This window comes from Sphaeramia orbicularis, chromosome 3 (genome assembly GCF_902148855.1).
Source record: "Sphaeramia orbicularis chromosome 3, fSphaOr1.1, whole genome shotgun sequence".
Lineage (NCBI taxonomy): Eukaryota > Metazoa > Chordata > Actinopteri > Kurtiformes > Apogonidae > Sphaeramia > Sphaeramia orbicularis.
In genome coordinates, this window is record NC_043959.1 from 10,343,479 (window position 1) to 10,368,269 (window position 24,791).

Consider the following 24,791-nt stretch of genomic DNA (forward strand, 5'->3'; position numbering starts at 1 on the left):
TGCACAGTATTCATTTCATCTTACATTGAGCTACTGATTTGCTGGACTTGCTGTGGCGTTAATGCAAAGGCGAAACATGTCTCCTGAAAGCGCTGGCTGTTGTCTGATGCTGCAGATAGAGAGAGAGAAGACAAACTATTTCAATAACCTGGTTAAATTCCTGACAGAAAAAATACATACGGACCAATAACTGGAAAAGACCTCACTCAATATATCAAATCAAATCAAATTTTATTTATATAGTGCCAAATCATAACAAAAGTTATCTCATGACACTTTAATAATAATAATAATAATGGATTAGATTTATATAGTGCTTTTCTATGAACGCATACTCAAAGTGTGTACAGTGGATCCATTATTCATTCGCTCTCACATTCTCCCTCTGGTGGTGGTAAACTACATCTGTATCCACAGCTGTCCTGGGGCAGACTGACGGAAGCGTGGCTGCCAATCTGCGCCTACGGCCCCTCCCACCACCACCGTACATTCATACAAATTCATACACTGGTGTGAGTAGCAGCACTGGAGGCAAGGAGGGTGAAGTGTCTTGCCCAAGGACACAGCAGCACATGGACAGAGCGGGATTCGAACTGCCAACCCCTCAGTTATTGGACAATCCGCTCTACCATCTGAGCCATGGCCGCCCCACTTTACATTTAGAGCAGGTCTAAACCAGACTCTTAAGACTCTTGGGATTCTGTTGGTGTCTGTGAATAAATGGTGAGGAAAAACTTCCATATATATATACAGGGTGTCCCATAAGTCTCCATACATAGGAAAAATAAACGTTTCTTGACATAAACCATTTTTATTTATATAATATGCTCTATATGACTGCCATTTTGTCTGGAACACATTTCAATGTGTGTCCTCCACTGCTGAAGAACTATAAAGAAGAAATATAAAGAAATACATGTTAGAACCATATGTATTATGTCTCCTATGTATGGAGACTTATGGGACACCCTGTACATATATATATATATATATATATATATATATATATATATATATATATATATATATATATATATATATATATATATATATGTATATATATATACACACACACACACACACACACACACACACACACACACACTGAGTGAGGCCAAACCTCTGTCCATTACAGCTCTGAGGATACCACTGCAGTTTGACTGTAAAGACAAATGTTGTTTCAACTTGTGTGCATTAAAGACACAATAATAGATCACCTTTAGAAGGAGTGAACATATAGAGGTATGTGTATTTGTGTGTGTTTGCTCTATTTATAAACAACCCTCTGGTGATGGAAATAACTGGAGCTACTATACCCAGTCACCAATGAAGAGGCCGCAGGTTAATAAAAAGAAATCAGCTTAGAAATCTTCCCTGATAAAAACAGAGACATCTGTTGTAATGAAGTAAACCCCAATTCAGAAAAGGCTGGAACAGGATTGAAAATGCAAAATTAACCAAAAAGCAGTAATGATAAAATACCACAAAAGGTTGAAAAAGGAGCAAGTTAGGATTAATAAGGATTATAAACAATGAAATAACATGTGACATGAACAAATGGCGGGAATCATGATTGTTTCCAAAAGCAGAATGCAAGACAGGTCTAGTCCTGTAGGAGCAGAGATGGGCCCAGGACCAGCAACTGGACAACAAATGTGTGAGAAAATTATTGAAATGTTTCAAAACAATGTTAGAAAAATAGGAATGGTTTTGGATATTTCAGCCTCTAGGGTGAAGAACAGAATGAAAGATTCAGGGAAAGTAAATGTATTTCAGTGTGTAAAGAAGGTAAGGTTTTGAGCCTAAACACTGAAACAATAATGAAACCAGAACCATCATTCATCTAGAGCTGATAGAAGCCCATGGGTCAGGGTTACTGTGGAGAACCAGAGTGAAGCTCCACAATAAGGACATACAGACACAAATGGGCCTGGTCAAGTGGTAACGGATCCAAAAAAATGCTGTTCAAATGGGTATACTGTTTCAACTAAGTAACCTAAAGTAACTGATAAAACATCTGTTGGTACGTATTTATATGAACTTTGATATGGCAAGAATGATGAGTTACTTAAATGTTGTTTTTGTGGTAAAAATGGCAAAATAAGCCTGATAACGGATCAAAAACAAAAAGAACATCACGTAAATGGCTAAAATGCCCTGGTCCCGGCAAAACTTCACATAAAATACAATTAAATACGTTAACTAATATATGTTTCTATAACACCAGTTAGTGTTGTAGCAAAAATGTGTCATGATTAAAATTTCATTATGGGCAAAAGAAAGTAATGGATCAAATTGTCCACTGATCAAAACAGACTATAGTCTCAAAAGCACAGACTATTTAGTTTGAAGAAAACAAAAAGGTAAGTTTCCAATTACAACTTTATTACATACAACATAGGTAATATGAGGAACAAGTAACTGTACAGAATTAAACTGAGTACCTTGATGTTATTGGTTTATCATACATTGTTAACAAAAGATGACATTTTGTGCATTCTGCTGGAATTTAAAACTCACTCATCATATCCTCAGGAGGGAACTCAAACACTCATTAGATCAGATCCAGTCAAACAGAAGCTTCTATCCAATCCTCTACCACATCTGGTAGGAATGTGAGGATGCAAATTGCACTAATTTTTCAAATGAAATTTCTGTTTTTTCAGGTTATTCACATCTTTTCAGTAAAATGTGAAAATTTTCATAATTTAATTGGGGTTTATTTTGTACTAAAACAAAAAGGAAAAACTTGGATTTATCATTATTTATAGGTTATTAAGTCTTTTTTTTTTACTGGTCTGGCCCGGTTGAGATCAAATTGGGCTAAATATGGCCCCTGAACCAAAATGAGTTTGACACCCCTGGCTTAAAGTGATGTTAAAGTGCCAAAGAATGAAGGTTTAAAACATATGCAAACAGCCTGTGCACATAAACACGCATGCACGCAGGGGGATGAAGTACAGCGAGGTCATTTCTTTCCATTCAGGGGGGTGAAGTCTCTCCCTCCCACTGATGATTACTGCACCAATCATGTTCCTCTCTCATCAGCCTTTCAAACAGCCATTAATTTTCCCAATAATGACAGCCTATCTCACCACCCACATGGTATACAGTCTAATTTATGTGGCATGTATTTATTGCATGTCTCTGCTCCTGTTTTAATTTTTTTTTTTTTTGTACTGCAAAGCAAAATCACAGTGTGCTTTCAAACAACAGTCTTCCTCCTCTCTGGGCACAAGGGCTAAAAATAGAAAGTGCTCTCTCACTCTCAGTCTATAACTCACCCTCACTCTAGCAGTGGATTTGTTTCTGGTGTTTCGATGTGTGTGGTTAAAAAAGATATGAGTGGGCCTGAAGTGAGGCTTGAGTGATGCTTTCCGCTCTGTCTCTCACACACAGCAGGATTTGAATTCTACTTTTTTTTTTTTTTTTTACAATGTGTACAATGTCCGACATCAAAATTTGGATGCCTCTGTTTGTGTTTGTGTCTGTGTGTGCATGCGTGTGCAGGGAGCGATTTGTCTAAAACACAGGGGGGGGCATTAATATACGAGGGGGTGCGGTACGTAACTAACGCTAGTGTGAAACGAAAGTGAAACTACATTGAACGTTCAACTCCCAGGTTCTATTCCTCTATTATACAGCATGAGAGAGAGAGAGAGAGAGAGAGGGAGAGAGAGGGAGAGAGAGAGAGAGAGAGAGAGAGAGAGAGAGAGAGAGGGAGAGAGAGAGAGAGAGACAAAGTGTAAGTGTTCAGAACTACCGGACATAGGTGGTTGTCTTTCACCTGAACCCATAGTGATCCCAAACAGGACTGTACCGATGGCAGAGGGTCTTCACTCTCTTCCTTCCAGGTTGACGTCATACATATATTTTTTTAAATCTTATATCAGCTGCTATTTCATATTTCGGGTCAATGTGCACTCGTTCGTGTCCGTGTGGAACTTGCGCAGATTTAAAGTTCTGCATCGACCGACGTCTTTCATTCCTTTTTCTTTTTCTCCACATACTGTGCCGTTTCGGTACAGCTGTGGACCGAAATTTGTTTACTTTTTCCCTAGTAACGACTACTTCTGGGTCAGACAACTTAACTATATCGAAAATAGCAAAATTGGATGAAACGGTCGTTATCCGTTTTTTCCATTTTTCATTTGAGCACAAAATCAGGAAATGGAAAAACAAACCATTATCAATTTTTCATTGTGGTTTTGAAAATGAAAAACAAAAAAACAAGTGGTTTTTTTTGTTTTTAAATTGAAAAACGAATGAACGAATGATTCTGGGTTCTCCCTTAGAAATAGGGTGAGGAGTTGGGCCCTCCAGGAAGGGCTCAGAGTAGAGCCACTGCTCCTCCACATCCAGAGGAGTCAGCTGAGGTTGTTCATCTGGTCAGGATGCCTTCTGGACTCCTCCCTGGGGAGGTGTTTTCAGGCATGTCCCACTGGGAGGAGACCCTGGGGCTTGGGAATGCTTTGGAATCCCCCAGAGCTAGAGGGTACAGGGAAGTCTGGGCTTCTCTACTCAAGCTGACGCCCCTGTGACCCAGACCCAGATAAGAGGGAGAAGATGATATGGATGGATAGATGGATGGCACAGTATAAAAGTATATACAAAAATATCTATAGATATAAACAACAAACAAGTCCAATTTGGATCCAACTTACAAACAACTGAACATGGAACTAACATACAACTGAAAAAATACAAATATTTATAATGTTTGTGCTTCAAAGTTTAAAGGAGTAAGTGATGGATCCAATGCAGAAAAGTGAACATATAGACATTTTCTGCCTTTTTGTCCTCGTCTCTTCTGAACTACGCTCCATGCTGTTTGTGTTGATCCTAGCGTCATGTGCGTCACAATAAGCGTTCGTGTGAAACACAACAGTGGAACCAATGTTTAACAGCAGCAGAATTAAGGAAACAAAAGCTTCGATTCAGGAAAACTGTACTATTTTTTTAATTGATTTGAGTCAATTAATTGATTAATCCTTTCAGCTCTACACTAATGGTTTCAGAGTACCTACATGAACAGTATTTATTGCATCTTTTAATGTGTTTACAGGTAAGAAAATATGCAGACAAAATAAATGTAGAAGTAATATCATTGACCCTTTTATCATTTTTTTCCTTCAATCTTAAGAATTTTGCTTTTCACTGATACATTTTTATTCAAATGAAGATAATTTTTCATTTCTCACTAATATTAGTGATCTTCCTTCTAAGGAAAGAGATCAAGAACTGCAAAGAAAAATACAAATTCCTAGCATTTGTAAATCTGGGATGATAATATTTATTAATATACTGATTCAGTTTGTCAAATACAGCCTGAACAAAAACTGGAGTCAACATTAATCAATATTCATTTTGGTGTAAAAATATTCTGCTTCACTTTGGCTCACAGACACACAGCAGGTTTTCTTTAGGGCATTTGACACAGAATCAAACAACTTTATGAATGAAGTCTTCAGCCAAATCCAGAGTGTAATTTGAATCAATTAAGTGTTTACTCAACATTATGGAAAGACGACCTAAAATTAATGATGTTACTCACCAAATGGTAATTACTGTTATTAAGCACATTTCTGTCACTGCATCTAATCTAATTTCAGTTTAATGGTGCTTATTAAAATATAAACATGAATAAATCATTGGGACATTAATTTTATGACTTGACTGTAATTACTACAGCAGAGGACCAGTGGCTTCTGTCAGTGAATCATGAAGTAGCTCTGTCTCCTCATGATGCTGAAAAAAGAAGCTTTTCTCATCAGATAGATCAAACGAAATGCCAATTCAGTTTTCAGCAGTGAAGAAAGCAGTTTGTCAAGCTGTAATAATGAAAACAATCTTCTAAATGTAGAAAAACTTGGGATGATAAGCTCAACATGTTGAACGTGTCATGTGAATACTTTAGCTGTCAGTATCCTGCATTTTACACTGTGACAAAGAAGAACAGGCCATTGTGTTTGTATGTACAGTATGTGGGAGAGAACGCATAAAACATGAATCTTTATAAAACTGACTGTATATTGACCAACTATGTGGGAGATCTCATTTATTTAACTCCACAACAGAAGGTATCAGGGTGTGATTAGAGGCAGGTTTGCATTGCAGTCACACCTTCATTTCTAATTCATTCTGTTTAATCAATACTATGAAAAACAGTCATTTGATGTGTGTTGTTACTGTTTGGATGACAGCTAATAATTTTTTCACTGTTGATTAATATGTCAGTTATACAGTATTCTCAGTTAATATTTTCCTCTAAAAATTTCAGGAAATCATGAAAAAAAAATGTGTTGTTTTGTCCATAATCCATAAATATTCAGTTTGACCACTAAATACCCACAACTATATTTATCACAGCTTCCAAGATAACACATTATCGGCCAGTGCTAGGTCGTGTCTCTTGGACAATGGGGGAGTGCAAAGCTTACGGCTGCACAAACAAGCACCGACACGTGCTTTTCACTCAGTCTGCTCACTGACTGCTGCTAGTTTACTTGCACTCCATCACCTGGAAAAAATGCGGGTACGTTTTTTTTTTTTTTTTAACTTGTCTTGTCCAGCATCATAACAGCAGAATGGTGGTCTGGCTAAGTCTGGGTCTGGATACGTCACTTCCAGCGCTCAATGGCTGCTCCCCATAGGTTCTGCCCCCGCCCATAATTCACACAATAAAAAGGTCCAATGTGGCGCATTTATGATGATTTTTTCCACTGAATTTGCATCTCTCTTGCTAATAGTAAATGCTAGTAATAACACAAAGCACAATTACCGTAATTTCCAGTCTGTAAGCCGCTACTTTTTTCCACAGGCCCTTGAACCCACGGCTCAAAAATGATGCGGCTTCATTTATGTTTTCCGGGCTAACGATCAATCCGGCTGTCAAAGAAAGGAAATAGAGCTGCTGCACGTAAGCTTGACATCAATGAATCAATGGGGTGAGTGTGGCTTATAGTCCGAAAGTACGTTAATGTCATAAGCATGACCAGTACTGGTACACTTGGACTGAACATAAACCCAGTGTGTCCATCCACTGTCACTGATCAAACGCCATGAATTTTACTGGTGAATCAATGTTGGAGAATAGGGGTTCCAAAACTTTTAAATTCATGACCCCCAAAGAAACGGTGGCAGAAACTGGAGACCCCCACTATAAATGTAGTGACCAACATGCACACTGGACTCACACACTAACAGGCGTGTCCAAACACGGGCATATCAGCACAAAAGAACAGAACCGCCTGACAACCACAATACTATTTTATATGTAACTAGAAAAGCACTCAGAGAGCGCAGACCACCACCAAGGCAGATCAGTGAACACAAATGCAGTTAGAGTGAGTGAAATGCACTTGTAGTAACAATACTTACGAGTAATGAGAACACTGAAAACAGTATGATTATGTCACTGAATTTATTAATGTATATTATGTTTAATTGGTATGCATAGTTGGGAGATGGAATATGGAAATACGGTATGTTTGAGTACACTGGTCAATAACAAATTTATTGTTTAAGTTTTTTGAGCTGATTTAGGATAATTTTGGTGTGCTGAATCCAAAAATCACATTAATTTTGCTCAATCAGGTCAACTTTCTGAACTATGCTACATACTGGCTTTTTAACATTTTTGCTTACATTTATGGGCATTTTCACATCATATGATACAAAATTCTTTCATATTTCTTGTAATAAACGAGTTCTGAAGATTTTACTTTTGCCAATTTATGATTAATGGTTTTTTTTAATATTGCAGGTGAATGAAATGGCTTCGACTAGAAGATCTTGCAAAAATAAGCCTGACGTATTCTGCTACATCTGCGGTGAATACACCATTGTACCTAACAGGAATCAAGTCACAAGTTTCATAAAGTGTGCTTACCAATCTTATTTTGGTATTAATTATTATATTTTGTGAGAAGATCAAATTTTTCAAAATCAAATTAGCAAAAAAAACTGACCTGATTGAGAAAAACAGATGTCATTTTGGATTTAGCAGTGCAAAATGGTCCTAATTCAGTTGAAAAAACCTAGACAACTTGCAAAAAACATTTTTTATTACCCAGTGTTATGCACCAGAGCGAAAGTGGTACTAAATACTAAAACATATTCTTTGAGCTGTAAATGGAATTCTGGATACTTAATTGTGAACAAATGAATACTGTGGTAATCCAGATGAAAATAGACCAACATGGCAAAATCTGCATTTAACTGGTGAAAATGGCAAAACTCACCACTTCCTGAACAAGCTGAAGTCCTGTTACTGCTATGAACTACTAGACCAGTGTTTGTCAAGCATTTTTGAGCAAACGGCCCTTTACCTTATCAGAACCCCCCCCCTCAGAAGAAAATGTGCGGGGACGTTGCATAGGTAGCGCCTCCCTCGTGACTGGGGGTGAGGATTTACCATGACATAGCTTACTGTGGTACCGCCCCCATTGAGAAACACTGCACTAGACTCACACAGGGCCAGTTCTTTTTCTATACTGAATGCTGCCATGATCAATTAATTTATTTTTGTCCGTTTGAATCTGAATTAATGTCTGAAAATGTCACAGTGGCACAGCACAGGCTAAAGAACTGCTTCTTAGCTGTGGTAGGTTTAAGAGGCTTCAGTTCCCTGTGGAGAAAGGACTATGGGATGGCAAAAAGGAGGAGAAAATATTCCACATACAGCAGACAGATATTAAACAGATATCGATTCTTGGGTGGTGAAAAGAGTCAAAGTAACCCTTTCAGAAGCCCAGATGCCCCTGAACTCCTCCTGTTTCACATCCACAGCTGCACATTCACCACCCTGAGCCTCTTCTTAGCACTCTTCAGGATCATGCAGTGGGCGGAGTCAGACATAGGAAAACGGCTAAGATTAGATTTTAAAGTCCTCTTAAATAAAAAGCTTCAGTCACCGTACAGTAGGATGAGATGAGGGCGATTCAGTCAGCTGTAATCCACTACTTTTACACTAGATGTCATTAAACGTTACACGCTGAACTTTTAACAGTGGCTGTCCGACAATCCATCATTCGTTGGATGTTTGTTCCGCTTTTCATTTATAGTTTTATAATTTAAAACTCAGACAGTGACGGACTTGGGTTGCTGATTACAGTGAGTAAGTAAAGAAATGAACAGGACGCAAACGCACACACACAGTGACGCTGACACACATTTCCACATATTTAAATATTGAAAACCAGGAGTACATTTTAAAAACCTGACATTATGCTGGCACCATGTTGTTAAAAACTGCCAAACGCTTTCTTGTCAAAGATGGAGGACATTACCGTGGTGAAAACCTAGGATAATACTTGTGTCTGTGGTTTCTGCTGTTTATTATAGTGGCAGTGTGCAGGCCAGGCCAAAAAAAGCAGCATGTTGGCAAATAATAGGAGAAATTCTCTCTTTTATGAAATGTGATATTAAGCACTAGGGAAAATGAGCACAGCTGCAGCATAATGCAGCAACAACAAACAAACCAAAACAAAAGTTTTTTTCTTTATTAATTATTTGGATTAAAGGTTATTTGAAAATTAAACTGATTGCAATATGCGCCCACAGACTGAGCAGAAGAACTGGATGGATCTACTGTGACATCACACTACTGTTCTGACACCTCAAGTGAGCGTTTTGGCTATCAGCATCTCTAGCAGCACCACATTTGAATAAAAGAGTCGAGCTGGAAAAGCAGGAGCAGTGATAGAGGACCTAAGGCAGTGGTTTCCAACCTTTTTTGTCTCGTGACCCTATTTTAACATCACAAATTTCTGGCGACCCCAGACATTCAAAACTGAGACTTTTTTTTTTTTTTTTTGCTAAAATTAATTGGTTTTTGATCATGTGATAGTTTGTTATACTATGTGGCAAATAAACATTCATTTTAGAGGACATTTAGTCTATATAATGTATATTATTATGGACGGAGGCAGTAAATCCAGGTGTAGATTACTGCACAAAGTGAGGATTGGATTTTCCTTGGTCAGGATATGTACAGTCAGTCCAGCTGTGATTTACAAGGAGGACAATTAATACTGAACAAACAAAAACTGAAACTATGAATTATGAAAGAGCTGCAGCATCTGAAACCAACCACAATGAACATTTGACAGAGAAACAGAACCACAGAGCTTCAGTTTCAGACTCACAGTTTGTCATGTCTGTTATGGATTGGGATTGTCTCTGTCAATTCACCATATATTTTTTATTAGTGCATTTTTATTTATTTATTTATCATTACTAGAAATTTCAGGTGACCCTATTTGAATTCCAGGCGACCCCAAGTGGGGTCCCGACCCCAAGGTTGAAAAACACTGACCTAGGGGTTTTCCTGCACAGAGAATTACAAGATGGCCCCCACCATCACACGGTGTGCAGGCTCCAGCTCTTGAACTTCATGAAAAACACACTTTACTAACAAGCGTGGCAATTGTGGCACTTTCCCTCTTTTTTTTTTTTTTTAACTCTTCTTGTTTTTTGTTTCACTAAAACTAGGCATATAAGTAAATAAATAAATATGCCTATAAAAATTATATGACTAGAGGAACACTTTTGCCATTAATATACTGAAATAAACACACAGGCTACATGTTTTATTTTTGCTGAGCAAGAAAGGTCTTCTGAAAAGTAATGTTCATTTTTCAATTTCGGCATTTTTGACATTTTCACACTAACAGTTACATTTTTGCTTGATTCTTCACGTGACACATGAAGTGTCAAAGAAACAGTTAAACTGTTTACCAAACTATTTTTAACAATAGTTGTAATTTTCAATTTATATTTAACAAAAGTTTTAAAGTATAATGCTTGAAAAAGTTGGCGTCAGTTGAGGATATAGTAAACATGGTGAGTTGGTCCAACCTCCACCTCATTTTAAGCCATAAATATCCTCTGATAGGGTGGTAAAACCAAGTGCAAAAAGGTAAACTCTTAACTACTCTAAACTACTATATGGCTGTTTGTTAGAAAAAAACAAACGTTTTATCCAATATACCACATATCTACATAACGCTGGGCAGTATATTGAATTATTTGGATTCATTGAGGTTTATCTTGCAGAAATATCTGAAAAAAATTATGATCATTCCTCAAGAATCATTATTGCTAACAAACAAAAATTCAAAATGCAACCTGTTTGCTTCTTGTAACATTAAAGCTATACCTACTCATCTGGCATGTCGCACAGCATTTAGCAAATAATCTGAACATGAACAACACCCCCTCCCTCCAAAGCCCCGCCCACTTCCCCCTGCCTGAGCTCTGGGGCTCCTCCTCCTGACGCACACAGTGAGAAGTGAAGGTAGAGGCGGAGGTGTCACGGTCCTCTCGGGCATGTCCGTGGACCCCTCCCTCTGCACTCAGGCACACCATCATCCATCTGCTGCTCCTGTTCCAATAGGAGACCCTGTACTTAAGTCAGATTAAGGATCATGTCTGTGGCCGTGCAGCGCTGGATCGTCTTCACCGCGCCTCATCAAACCACAATAACCCAGACTTTATCTCCATCCTTCACACACCGGACTGTGACTGCTGCAGTCGGGTTTTTCTGTTGGTTCCCCTTGGTTGTGGTTTCTGCTAATAAATCCATTTTTTTTCCCTTCTGCACCGTATATTTGAGTCAGAGGTGATTTCTCACAGACTGCAAGGGAAGCTCAGCTTCCCCTAAAATGACTCAAATTAAATGGTCAAATATGTACGTTTGTGTTGACATTTCATTGATTACAAATGTGTTAGAACACGTTCATCTCACAGACGAGTTCGTTCAGAATCAGCTTTATCACAAATCATCGGACTCGATGTTGTTCACTTCTCATACATTCCCGTGTCGTTGTTTTCTCATTCGATCTCTGCTCAGTGCATTTGCCCGTAGACGCTCAGTGTCCATGCACTTCAATGGGACTGAGTGGAACAGGTTTTTTCATTGCCTCAAAACTGGACGGTAATTGGATAAATGCCACGATGCTGTCCCGCCCCCGGACACTCGACGTCTCTGGGGGTGAATGGAGCTGCGGGCGGAGTTTGGCCGTGCCGGACGCTGAGCTTCCACGTGCTGATTGGAGGATTGGTCCAAAGGCTGAATCCCATTTGATTGACAGCGATTTTGAGATCTACTCCTTCACTGACAGAGTTCAGTTTAATACTGTCGCACATTCTGCTGTGAAATCGGCAGAGAAACCACTACGAAATTACTTGTTCATTTCTTGCACTGTAAATAAAACACACTCATTGTACTTCCTTGTTTCAATTTAACATAATTTCAATGTTTTCTTGTTTCAGTTACATAATTTAATCATTTTTTGTTCGAGTTTAATATCATTTTGTAGATAGTTAAATCAATCATACTGTTGTTTATGTTTACATGACAATTTTTGTGATGTAAGCCGACAATGAGCTTCCCCTCTCTGAAAGATGAGCAGCCGCCACTGATTTGAGTCCTATCCATTCACAGCCCGTCACAGGAGGAGCCGTGCGAGTGAAACATGTCAATGGAGTCAGATTCAGAGGCACCGGTAACTGATGACAGGCAGGAGGCTCAGGCTCAGCCAATCATTTCATTCGGACCGAATAAAATGATTGGCCAGACTTTTATCAGAAATATATGAGAATTAAACATTTTTGAGTTTCAAAACCTGGTGGATTTCTTTTACATTTTAGTTTGACACATGCTTATTAGGAGCATTTTAAGATTACTAAAGAAAAGTGTCAAAATGCCAGATCATACAATACAGTTTTAATTGTGAATGTGTTTTGCAGTCAAGTATGGCATATAGTTTTAATAGAGGGAAGAATGACTTTTTTTTTTTTTTATTTGAAGCAATCCTTTGAGTCATGTTTTGTCTTCAGTTCATGTAGCCAGAAATCAATTGATTAAAATTGAAAATTTTCCATAACAATAAAACAAGTCAAGATGACATTTTTGGCCATATTGCTCAGCTCTATCTCCAGTCATCAGAACGTCCATGAAAATCTGACTAATAATGGAATAATTTACAACAATATTTTTGTGATTTCTTTTCACAAGTAGCTGCTGTACTTTTTATGGTGTAAAACAACTGAAAGAAAGAATGAGATTAAGGCACTATTTTTACAATCTAAAACTTTAAAACTCATTAACCTTGTGGAGTTCAAAACTATTCAAATAATGTATAAAGCAAAGAATAACATACTGCCGGGCAATATTCAAGACATGTTTAATGAAAGAGAGGGAGTCTATGATTTAAGGGGAAAATTTAATTTAACGATTCATAAAGTACACACTAGGTTAAAAAGTTTCTGTATCACCATCTGTGGAGGAAAACTGTGGAACAAACTGTGTGTGGAGATAAAACAAATATCAAACATAACTCAGTTTAAAAAAGATATACAGAATTGATTCTTGAGAGGTTACAGTATTTAATAATGACAGTGAGGCCTGTTTGTTTATGGATGTTGAATTGATAAATCTGCTGTAATTATTGAAGAAAACTGTTGAATTGTTGAGTCTGTTTGTATGACTGCACTGCCATGATCATACTGTTGTGTATAATTCAGTTATTGCATATGTATTTGTTGTGGTTCGATGCTAAAATTAGGAAAATTGTATTGTTTGACTCTTGTATTAAGTTAGTGATAAAGGTGTAAAAGCACTGAGGGGTTGGATTAAATAAGTTTATACTTCTTCCTACTCCTTTTCGACCATGAAAACTTCAGATTTATATGTGCTTGAAGATAGAGTCTGTTCATGTAAATGTCATATTTTGTTTTGTTCTATTTTGTTTCTTTGCATGTTTGAAATAAAAAGAAAAAAGAAAAAAAAAAAGAAAAAGGCAGGTGGGTTTGAATGCCTGCAAGTTTGGAACAAACTAAAGTACATCGAGTTTGACGTTTAAAGTGAGTTAAAACGTAGAGTGCGTTGGCTCTGGGTTTAGCTGTGGTTTAAAGAAGAGAAGGGTGAGCTAAGCGACAGAGAATGTGCACAGTTCTACGGTCCGTCTTCAGCACAACAAAGCCCAGCTGGAGTCGATTAACGTGTTAGTGGCTTTGCTACTTTTTCTCTGTTTGGTGTACCGCAGGCGCGTGCACACACACAGACACACACACACATGCACACACACACACACAATATTCATAAACAGTCACAGGGAATACAAGGACAAAAAGCCTTTCATCGTCACTAAATTCAAAACTACTAGAATGATCTGTAACAAAAGGTCAGTTCTGGATGCTGCATCCACCCACACACATACGCAGCACTAAAAACTTTCCACAAGTGTTACTTCCTCTCGCCCCAACAGCGCTGATTACCCTTTATTATCTTCATAAGTGTGTGTGCACTTCTATATTGACAAGGCTCATTAAGGCATTCCAGTGTGCTTACAGGATTTCTAAGGCCGGCGTTAAATTCTCTCGTCTGGCAGCTGGCCCTGGTCTTCCTATCGACGTATAAGGCAGGCAATTCACAGCTTGTTAAAGCCGTGTAGTTTTCCAGCTTAAGTCAGCGCATCGTGAAACACATCAGGACAAATGTCGAACAACCACTGAGAGAACAGTGTTGTGTGAGTTTCACATCAACTTGAAGAGTAACAACTGTTTAGAGTTACAATCAGGGCTTGGGGTCTTTAACCCTTTCATGCATAGTGGTCACTACACTGAACAGTTATTCCCCAGCTGTTCTCTTGTATATTCATGGGTTTTGTTGTTTTAGTTCCATATCAGCCAACACAGTGGACGCCTATGCACCACCACATACACTGTAATTCATACCAGTACTGTAACTTTGCTGTTCTAGATAAACTTGATCTGCAGTAACATGTTTGAGTGGAAATCAATTGCTAATTGTTATGAGACTGTAATTAACAGTTTTCTGAAACAAAATTTTTTTTTTTTTTTTTTTGGCAAAACCTCCTGAGACCCAGCAATGCAGTGTATCCTCTATAGGGGACAAAAGTTTGACAGTTTAACTAAAATGCTGTCCATTGCAAAGGACATTCCGTTAAAAAATAAATAAATAAAAATTATTTTAAAAATGGATCTGAAAAAACTGTTGCATTACGCAGTTTCTAATCAAGACAATTTTTTTTAGTGTAACAAAGCTAAAAGTGTCAATTTCCTGGGTCTCAGAGGATATTATCTCCATGAAATGAGTGATAACTAGTATTTGAGTAGGATAAAATGTAAGAAAACATCAGACTAGTGGCATTAAAAATGTTTTTATTTCATAGTTTTCACACAGCATATCATTTTCTGATGGGTTTTAAATACATGTTTCTTTGCTTCAAAAACTAAACGCATGGTGTCCAGCTGAGTGGACATTTTTGTAACTCCATGAAAAATAGGTTCATAAAAAAAAAAAAATACAATCACATTGTTTTTTTCATGCCTAAAGAGGAATAAAAAACACTCAAGAAAAAAAACATTGACTAAAGTTCTCATAATTCATGCATGAAAGGGTTAAATCAGGTTCCTTGTGGCTGTGATGATGCACCAGCCCAGACACAGCATGGGCTGGGTGGGGTTAAAACTAACGGGCTTTCAGACAGAGAGGCCATTTTGTGCAGTGTGTTTATAGTTCAGAGCTGCTTTGTTGATGTTCATTTGTTGTGAGCAGCTTGAGCTGTTTACACTGTGATAAAAATGATTTTGCTGGGAAGCACATGGGGGTCAGAGAGGAGCTGGTAAATCACAAGTTACGTTTTCAGATAGACAGAAGAGGTTTGTGTATTTGAAAAGTTTGGGGACACTTCCACAATGATCGGCTGAATTCAGCTGATGATGTACTTCACAGGTGTCAAACATGCGGCCCAGGAGCCAAATCCGGCCTGCCAAAGGGTCCAGTATGGTCCCTGGGATGAATTTGTGAAATGCAAAAATTACACTGAAGATATTAACAATCCTTTTAGTTTAGGTTCCACATTCAGACCAATTCAGTCTAAAATGGGCAGGACCAGTAAAATACTATCATAGTAACATAAAAATAATGACAACTCTGAAATTTTCTCTTTGTAAATGTAAATATTTTCATGTATTTACACTAAAACGAAGTATAATTTCGCAAAAACCTGAGCAAATATGAACAACCTGAAATGTCTTAAGAGAAGTAAGTGTAATTTTAACAAGATTCTGCCTGTTACTACATGTTTTGTGTATTTGTAGATCCACTGTGATCTGTAAGTTATAATGCACCTGTGTAAATGATAAACTGAGGCATAACATTGTTAAAATTACACTTATTTTTTCAGTTTGCTAATGTTATTCACATCTTTTGAAAAGATAGTTTGTAGATTTAAACCTTTTTATAATGTAAATTTACTTTTTTCGCTCTAAAACATAGAGAAAAGCTTGGAGTGGACATTATTTATAAATTATGTTATTATTTCGTTTCTGTAAATCTGATTTGATTTTGATAAAGCACTTTGTGACTCTGTCTGTGAAAAGTGCTCTATAAATAAAATTTACTTACTTACTTATTTTACTGGTTCAGCCCACTTCAGATTAAACTTAGCTGAATGTGGAACTGAACTAAAATGAGTTTGACAGCCCTGATGTACTTGATAAGGTATTTATATCCCAGAGGAGACAGGACGTACAGAACATCTGACTAGTTGTGATTACGGGTGCTTTATCAAGGACACTTCAGGAGGAGGGATCATTACTGTTTTGAGAACTTAAACCTCTGACTTCTGAATGAAGAGACTGTATTTCAACAACTCTATCATATGGGCTATTTGCTCCATTATGACTTGGGCTCGATTTCCAAAGCAGGTCTTCTTTTATATGTAGTAGTTCTGTCTCGGGAGAATAGTCAAATTGGATGAACTGAGAAAACATTTGGACGGCAGCTTCTCACTAGCAGCTGCACTGAGCTTCACTTTCCATCGTCTAAAATCAGCAGCAGATTAACATGATATCAGCTGTTTATAATTAATTCTGCAACTGCTCACAAAATTTTCGGCTGTTTTCATTTAATATTTGCTTTGCAAGCTGCCGTATTTATGTACAAAGACTGAGTTGAAATAAAAGAAAAGTCACTGTAACAGATGCCTCAGAAGAAACATGTTTTTTCCCCTATAAATGATCAGCCGATTCAGAAACGGGTGAAAAAAAAAAGTCATCAGTTATTTTAATATTTCAAATCATAGACATTTCAAACAAGAACTCTTTAAAAGTGAGGCCAAACATTTGATTACCTCCTAGTGATTGGCTGCAGAACAGGTTCAAGACGAAGTTTTTTAAGGTGATTTCTGTTTTAAGAGATTTCCCAGCTAATTTATGTGCTAGATACATCTATCTGATAAGTTTGTTAATAAGCTATTTAATAGATGTAGCTTCTACACTGGCAGTTTTACTGTATAAACGCTGTAAAAGTTCCCTCAGAGTTTGAGGAGAAGAATCATCCAGGTCTCAGGTCTGTGTCTCTACTCAAGTTGAAAAAGGCATTGGATCAGTGTTTTTCAACCTTGGGGTCGGGACCCTATGTGGGGTTGCCTGAAATTCAAAATGGGGTCGCCTGAAATTTCTAGTAATTGATAAAAATAAAAACCTACTGATAAACAATATATGGTGAGTTGAGAGACAATCATAATCCATAAAAGACATGACAAACTGTGAGTCTGAAACTGAAGCACTGTGGTGCTGTTTGTGTGTGGTTCTGTTTGTGTGTGGTTCTGTTTACCTGTCAAATGTTCATTGTGGTCGGTTTCAGATGCTGCAGCTCTTTCATAATTCATAGTTTCAGTTCTTGTTTGTTCAGTATGAATTGTCAGCCTTGTAAATCACAGCTGGACTGACTGCACATATCCTGACCGAGGAAAATAAATTTCTCACTTTGTGCAGTAATCTACACCTGGATTTACTGCCTCCGTCCATAATAATATGCATTATATAGACTAAATGTCATCTAAAATTAATGTTCATTTACAACATAGTATAGCAAACTATTATATGATCAAAAACAAATTAATTTTAGCAAAAAAAAAAAAAAAAGTCTCTGTTTTCAATGTCTGGGGTCGCCAGAAATTTGTGATGTTAAAATGGGGTCAGGAGACAAAAAATGTTGGGAACCCATGCATTAGAAACAAGATGACAGTCCTGTAAAACCACTATTTTACAGCATTACCACTACCATTAAACACTGTGTATTTGAGCCGCAAGTGTTGAAGGGTGAACCAAAATAATCTAAGCATCATCATCATCATTATAATGAATTATTAAAATTAAAGATGAAGCACATCTGCATTAGATGCCAGTACCATTACTGGCAATATAAGATGAAATTACACATACAGAACCATGTCTCAGGTGGGTTCATATGCATGACAGTACAATCAGTAATATGTCAACAACACTATGGGTACATGGATCTATACGTGGACTTCTGTACAGAACACTGGGCCAAAGCGACTTATTCACGTTTAGTCATGATGACAATAACACAAACATTTAGGCCTGTAATGGTACACATACCAAACCAAACCGTTTCGGTACACACCTGTTCAGTTTATTATGTTTTATTGTGAACACCACAAAGCAGTTATGGGCACCTAAACATCCAGGAGTTATTCTAGCTTCACTTTTTCACAGCAGGAGGAAGGTGTATTTTATCATCCTACTTTCATGCATCAGACACACTTAACCAACATTTCTATTCTTTCTGTAGACGACGTACACACATTGTAAAATACCAAAAAGCCCAATTAGATTCACTCTGATAATCAAGTGGATTTAATCTACAATAAATAAATGACTATCTTCTGCCTTCCCTTATTATGGCAGATGATGGAGAAAATAATCAAAATAAATGAAGTGTGTGAAGTGTTGATTTTGGAACTGAGGTGGACTGTGGCATTTGCGAATGATGTGAGGTTTACAGTTGCCTAGAAACGCATAATGAGGTGGGGGGTGGGGCTGTGTGGTTGATTAGATCTATTTAACCTACAGTATAATCTAACACTAATGGCTGAATCTCAAATCCTATTTAAAGTGACTGTACTTCATCATGTGCTTCCTGTAGATGAGTCTAAATCAAAGAGAGAAGCAGAAGTGTGGCTGCTCCTGTCACCAAGTTTTTTAACATGAAACATTAAGACATAAACAATTCACTAGGAAACGCAGACCAGAGGTGAATGTATGTGATGGACTGCAGCTGGTTTGATATCATGAAACGACTGTTCTGGGAGACGTGTGTGCTGTGTAATGAATGCTGGTGTGATTTTCAGCCTGCAGCTGTAAGTCTCTGCAACAATGTGGTACAATGGTGTGTGTGTGTGTGTGTGTGTGTGTGTGTGTGTGTGTGTGTGTGTGTGTGTATTAGATGTGCAACAGTACAGGTAGACCACGATGACCACAGTTTTTGGGCCACAGTTTTAGTTTGGTTTCGGTACGTGTTTTGTGCATAAAGAGAACATTTTGTTTTCTCCCAAAATTAGATTTTTATTTGGCTTGTCAGCAAAAACTGAGTTTCACAGTGCGAACAAATTGTGTCATGGTATTGTATGTGTGTCACAGTCCTGCACTGGATCGGGTACCTAACCCATGGGTACTTAAAAGGGAGTTACTGTGTAGACAATGTGTTTAATCACGAGTCGGGTCAGGAGTCTAATGAATGTGGGTAGTGGGTCGGGTTGTGGGGGCAGGTGTGGGTTTAGAAAAGTGGACCTGTGTAGGATTCGGATGTGGGTGGAGTCTGCCTGCTGTCTCTCACTGAGGGGCGGGGCTTCCTCGCACTGCAGGCTCACATGTATGTCGAGAGAGAGAGAGAGAAAGAGAGAGAGAGAGAGGTACAAGCTGCGGTCGTATACTGCGTGTGTAGTCAGTGCACAGATGAGACGTGACAGTGGAGTGACTTAAACCTTCATCAGTTCTAAAGCCAAACCCCCCAATCACTGTTGAGGAGGCACAGCAGTGATTGGACATTAACTTGTGGGGGCGGGCTTTTGCCTGCCTGGACAGGCACACACACTCAGTGGCCTGTAAAGCAGTACATAAAGTGCCAACGCAAAATCAATTGTAAAACCAAAAAACCGCGGTCCATGAGGGTGGATTGTCCCGTGCAGGGCGTTAGATATTAGGGATGTGAATGCCCACCGCTGAGGCCGATTCTCAGATTCTTTCAAAACTTCAACTGAAAGCAGTTTTCAAGGGATCAAAGATTAAGATAATGTATAAAAATAAAATATTCAGTATTCAGCTGTTAAGTTAATACATGTCAAGAAGCTCCTTTTTACAGTGCTGAACTAAACAAAGCACAAACAAACTAAACAAAGCATGAGCTTCTCATGAGCTTACAATTTTAAATTCTTTTTCAAAAACAAATTAGGATGTCTACATTGTCTGAGAACAGTGCAGACCTCTTGGCAGTAACTATGTCCCCAGCTGTGGAATAAACTCTCACAAACTATCTTAGCATAACACCGTCGACTCCAACGACGCCTTTTACACCACTGTCACTAGTTCAACCTGCCCTGTCACATGACCACACTCCCTAGTCTAAACCTATCATATCCCTATAAAACTTTAAATGGAGATTTGGCAAATTATATTATGTTTCTGTTACATTAAAGACAGCAGTTGAAATTATTTATTTACAGTGCTTCATCTACAAATTGATATGACAGACTGAGTCCTGGGACTCAGCTCACCAAAAAAGACTGAGTTCTTCTGATTTTTTGTTGAGTCCCACTGTTATACTATTATATATATATATATATATATATATATATATATATATATATATACACACACACACACACATATATATATCAGGGATTAAAGTTCTCCGTCACCACGACGGATTTCCGTCAAATGGAAAAATTGAGGGGGGAAAAAAGTCATATTGAAGTAACTTCCCCACGTGTTTCGCAGAGTCCAGTCGGCACCGCGATCCTGTCCTGAATCTGCAGGTGTTTAAAGGCGGCCTTACACTGTGTGAGTTTAGAGGCGATTTCTCACTCGTGCGACTATTTCTGGGATCGGGCCAGATGTGCCTCTGATCGTGTGTCGTGCTTCGTGCAGTGTACATGGGGTAAAGAGAAGCGATTAGCACCTCACGACCACCTCACGACCAGCAATTGTGTGTTCGCAAGGAAAACGGAGCTGTTTGAAATCCTGCTCGCTCCTCGTGAGTGTATCGTACTGTCAAAGCAGTGCCAGCGTACAGTAGCGTACAAGCTAACAGTAGCTGGCTATTGGCCTAGTGCAGTTTAAAGTGAAAGTTCTACTAATGTGCCATGTGTCTCTGGAAAAAAACAGAAGCGTACATCCGGAATGACCAAGCTTGAAACTTTTGGTTTCAGTGCCAAAAAGCAGAAAAAATAAAAGATTAGTTGGTTAGGGTAATTTACACAGACATTTTCCCCAAAATTCATGTGCTGTTGGAGTTGGAGTTATGTTTTAGGAGTTCCTAAATTGTTAAATAAAAATTTTTTTACTCATTTTTTGCAGTAAGGTTTTCTTCTAGTTATAATTTTCACTTGCTTCAAAGGTTTTCATACCCTTTAAAATTAACCCGAGAGCACCAAAATTGACCTGAAGCTTTTAAAATTTTCTGGGGGAGGACCCCCAGACCCCCCACCAATACCACTCATGACATTTTTTCTAGCCATGTTACTAATCTTCTACACCTGTACACTCTCCCATTCAGTATGTTTTACAGTATTGCCAAATGTGACTATATAAACTTGTACGCTATAGTAGTATTGTATTGCATCACTTTTAATAGTGGCCAATGATTTTGACCAGAAGAAAATTTTCAGTCAGATGAAAAATTTTTGCTTTAATCCCTGATATATATATATATATATATATATATATATATATATATATATATATATATATACAGGGTGGGGAAGCAAAATTTACAATGAACATTTAGTTGTTTTTTCTCAGCAGGCACTATGTCAATTGTTTTGAAACCAAACATATATTGACGTCATAATTATACCTAACACTATTATTACTTGCAGGTTAGCTGTTACAGTGTGACCAGTAATGAAACCAAATGAACTCTGACTAACAATGAAACATTCAAATTATAGATTCCCCATTGATGTAAACGGAACATCTACAGAGAGATGAGTTACAATACATGTTTGGTGAGACTTGATATTTTTGAGTTAGTTGAGTTTAGGTATTATTAACTTTTCAGAAACTTTTGCCCAGTAAAAGTAATCAGGAAAGCAAACGTCAAAGAGTGTGTGATTTGCTGAATGCACTCGTCACACCAAAGGAGATTTCAAAAATAGTTGGAGTGTCCATAAAGACTGTTTATAATGGAAAGAAGAGAATGACTATGAGCAAAACTATTACGAGAAAGTCTGGAGGTGGAGGAAGCAACAAAAAACGTACCAAAGCTTTTATTAAAGCTCTCAAATCCAAAATCCTAAAGGATACAACCAATTCCATGAGAAAAATGGCAAATGAACTTGAGGTACACAACAAGACCGTTAGAAATGCAGTAAAATATGATTTATAGATTTAAATTCTCATGACTTTCAATAAACTGATTGGTCATACACTGTCTTTCAATCCCTGCCTCAAAATATTGTCAATTTTGCTTCCCCACCCTGTATATATATATATATATATATATATATATATATATATATATATACATACATATACACATAAGTTAAACGATAACACACAAAAATAAAAATCAATACCAAAGGACCCTAAAAAATATAAGCTATCTTCCTGGTGCAGAAAAGCAACATGTTGTGTAAATTTTGTCATGAATCATTAACACTGAGTGCCCGGCAGATGGCACCATGTTAATTAAATTATGGTATTGGCATCAGTGTCAGTATGTAAAACAAGATATCATTATGATCTTTTTATTTACTTGACCAGAATGAAAACACTGAAAAATAGAAGGGCTTAGAGGCCTTGTCCCCCATCATTATTTAACCACAAACCAACCACAGGTTATGCTCCATGCTTTCCTCTTTTGTCAGTTGGTGCCTCTGGTTAGTTTAACCACAGATGAGTGGCCTACAGAGGGAACACTGCCATTTCATCAAAAGTACTCTGACTTAAGACAAAAGATTCCAGACTCCAGCTGTAAACACATCACAACCTCTTTGAAGAGACTGATCTGTTTGAATGGGGTCCAGGGAAAAATGGTTCAGTTCACCAAATAAACAACTTTATTTCTTTTCTTTTTTTAAAATTTATAAACTGTTGGTTTCATAATAATCAGACAAACTCAGCAAATTATGACACTACCCAATGAAATCTAAATGACCACTTTGTGAAACTATTGATGGTTTTTGAGGTGTTGTGTCAGGTGTAGCCCATTTTCAGCAACTCTACATTCTGTCATGAGGTTAAAAATAGTCAAAAATATCAAGTCTCACCAAACATGTATTGTAACTCATCTCTCTCTAGATGTTCCGTTTACATCAATGGGGAATGTATAATTTGAATGTTTCATTGTTAGTCAGAGTTCATTTGGTTTCATTACTGGTCACACTGTAACAGCTAACCTGCAGCTACCTAGCTTAAACATCTGTCACATGCATCACAGTGGGTCAGTGGTACCAGTACACTGACATTCCCCAACATCTGCAACTGGAACAAATGGAATTTTGTTTTCATTTACATCAGTAGTACAGTCTAGCATGGAGCCAAACACACATGCAGTTTTATGATGTTTTTGGTGTTCAAACCTCAGGAATGGACTTTCTATAGAGAAAGGGGAAGCTTTTATCAGTACCAAAGGGTGCTGTTCGCAGGAAAAAAATCAACTCCTTTATTCCTGCTTCTTCTGAACCCCTTAACGTCTACCGTCGCAAATTTGCATCAAACCGTTTTCATAACAGAATCAGCTGAGATTGCGTATGTATTCCCCGCAGTGCTGGTTCAGTCCTATTCCATATGTACCTAGTCAGGACACAAATAATTCTGTGGCATTAATAAAACCATCTCCATCTCCTGATGCAGGAAAATCTGAATAATTACTTTTTCATTACTATACAACTCAGTGTTTGGGCTCATACCAAACTGGTTCAATATTTTTACACCAACCCTACCCATTAGACCCCCTAGCCCCTAACTGGCCCACTATTCATCTGATAAACCCAATGTTGTTTCGTTCAAGATTAAAAAAAAGGAAAATCATGTGATTGATTTTTACAGGAAGCAATCATCAACATTTACATACTACATTTTTCACTCCTTGTATACATGGCACACTCATCAGATACAAAAGTGGATAGCACCCTTTTTTTGAAGAAATGGTGACGAAATCATAAGTAATGTGTAAACACTACAACAATCCATAATGAGCACAGAGACATAGTTCATAGTTCTTATTGCGGGCAGATTATGCTGGAGATGAAACTGGAGTTTAACCAGTGAGTGAGGTCACCATGGTAATAGTGGAAGAGTAGCAGAAGCTGTTGACCAGTCTGCCTTGTAAGGCTGACAGAGCTACAGTGTGAGTCCAGAGGAACCTGTATCCCACAAGTTGATAAGACTAGCGACATTGTACGATAGCATGATAAATAGAACTCATCTGCCACCACTATCCATTTGTAAACTACCATTTAATCATGCATTGTGCAGGTAATAATTTGAGCCAACATGTGAGGCATGAAGGGAAGAGCATGTATTTGTTTGGCCTGTCAAGCATGATTCAATTCATCCAGCGGTAGTGAACTGCAGCCTTCACATTGTAGCATCGTCTGCTAGCAGTAGAAATGTCATGAATGGCAGCATAACCACTTCTGAAAATGGAGTATGGCGGCAGGGATGAAGAATTCAAAGTAGAAAGAGGCTAAAATCTCCCAGCATACCTCACAACATTTGAATACAAA

General features: G+C 37.8%; 1 protein-coding gene and 1 long non-coding RNA gene across 2 annotated transcripts in view; both read right to left on the reverse strand.

Annotated features, from left to right (window-relative positions):
• Positions 1-24,791, reverse strand: part of LOC115415494 (E3 SUMO-protein ligase PIAS1-like) — a 109,056-nt gene that overhangs the window by 25,138 nt on the left and 59,127 nt on the right. The window contains exon 3 of the mRNA XM_030129086.1: positions 25-109. Coding sequence (XP_029984946.1) covers positions 25-109 — 85 coding nt within the window. The remainder of the gene's footprint in view (positions 1-24; positions 110-24,791) is intronic.
• On the reverse strand, positions 16,085-23,827 carry LOC115415505 (uncharacterized). Its single transcript, XR_003934830.1, has 3 exons — positions 23,747-23,827; positions 19,821-19,826; positions 16,085-16,098 (listed from the first exon to the last, which is right to left on the reverse strand). It is a non-coding gene; the product is annotated as an uncharacterized LOC115415505 (long non-coding RNA).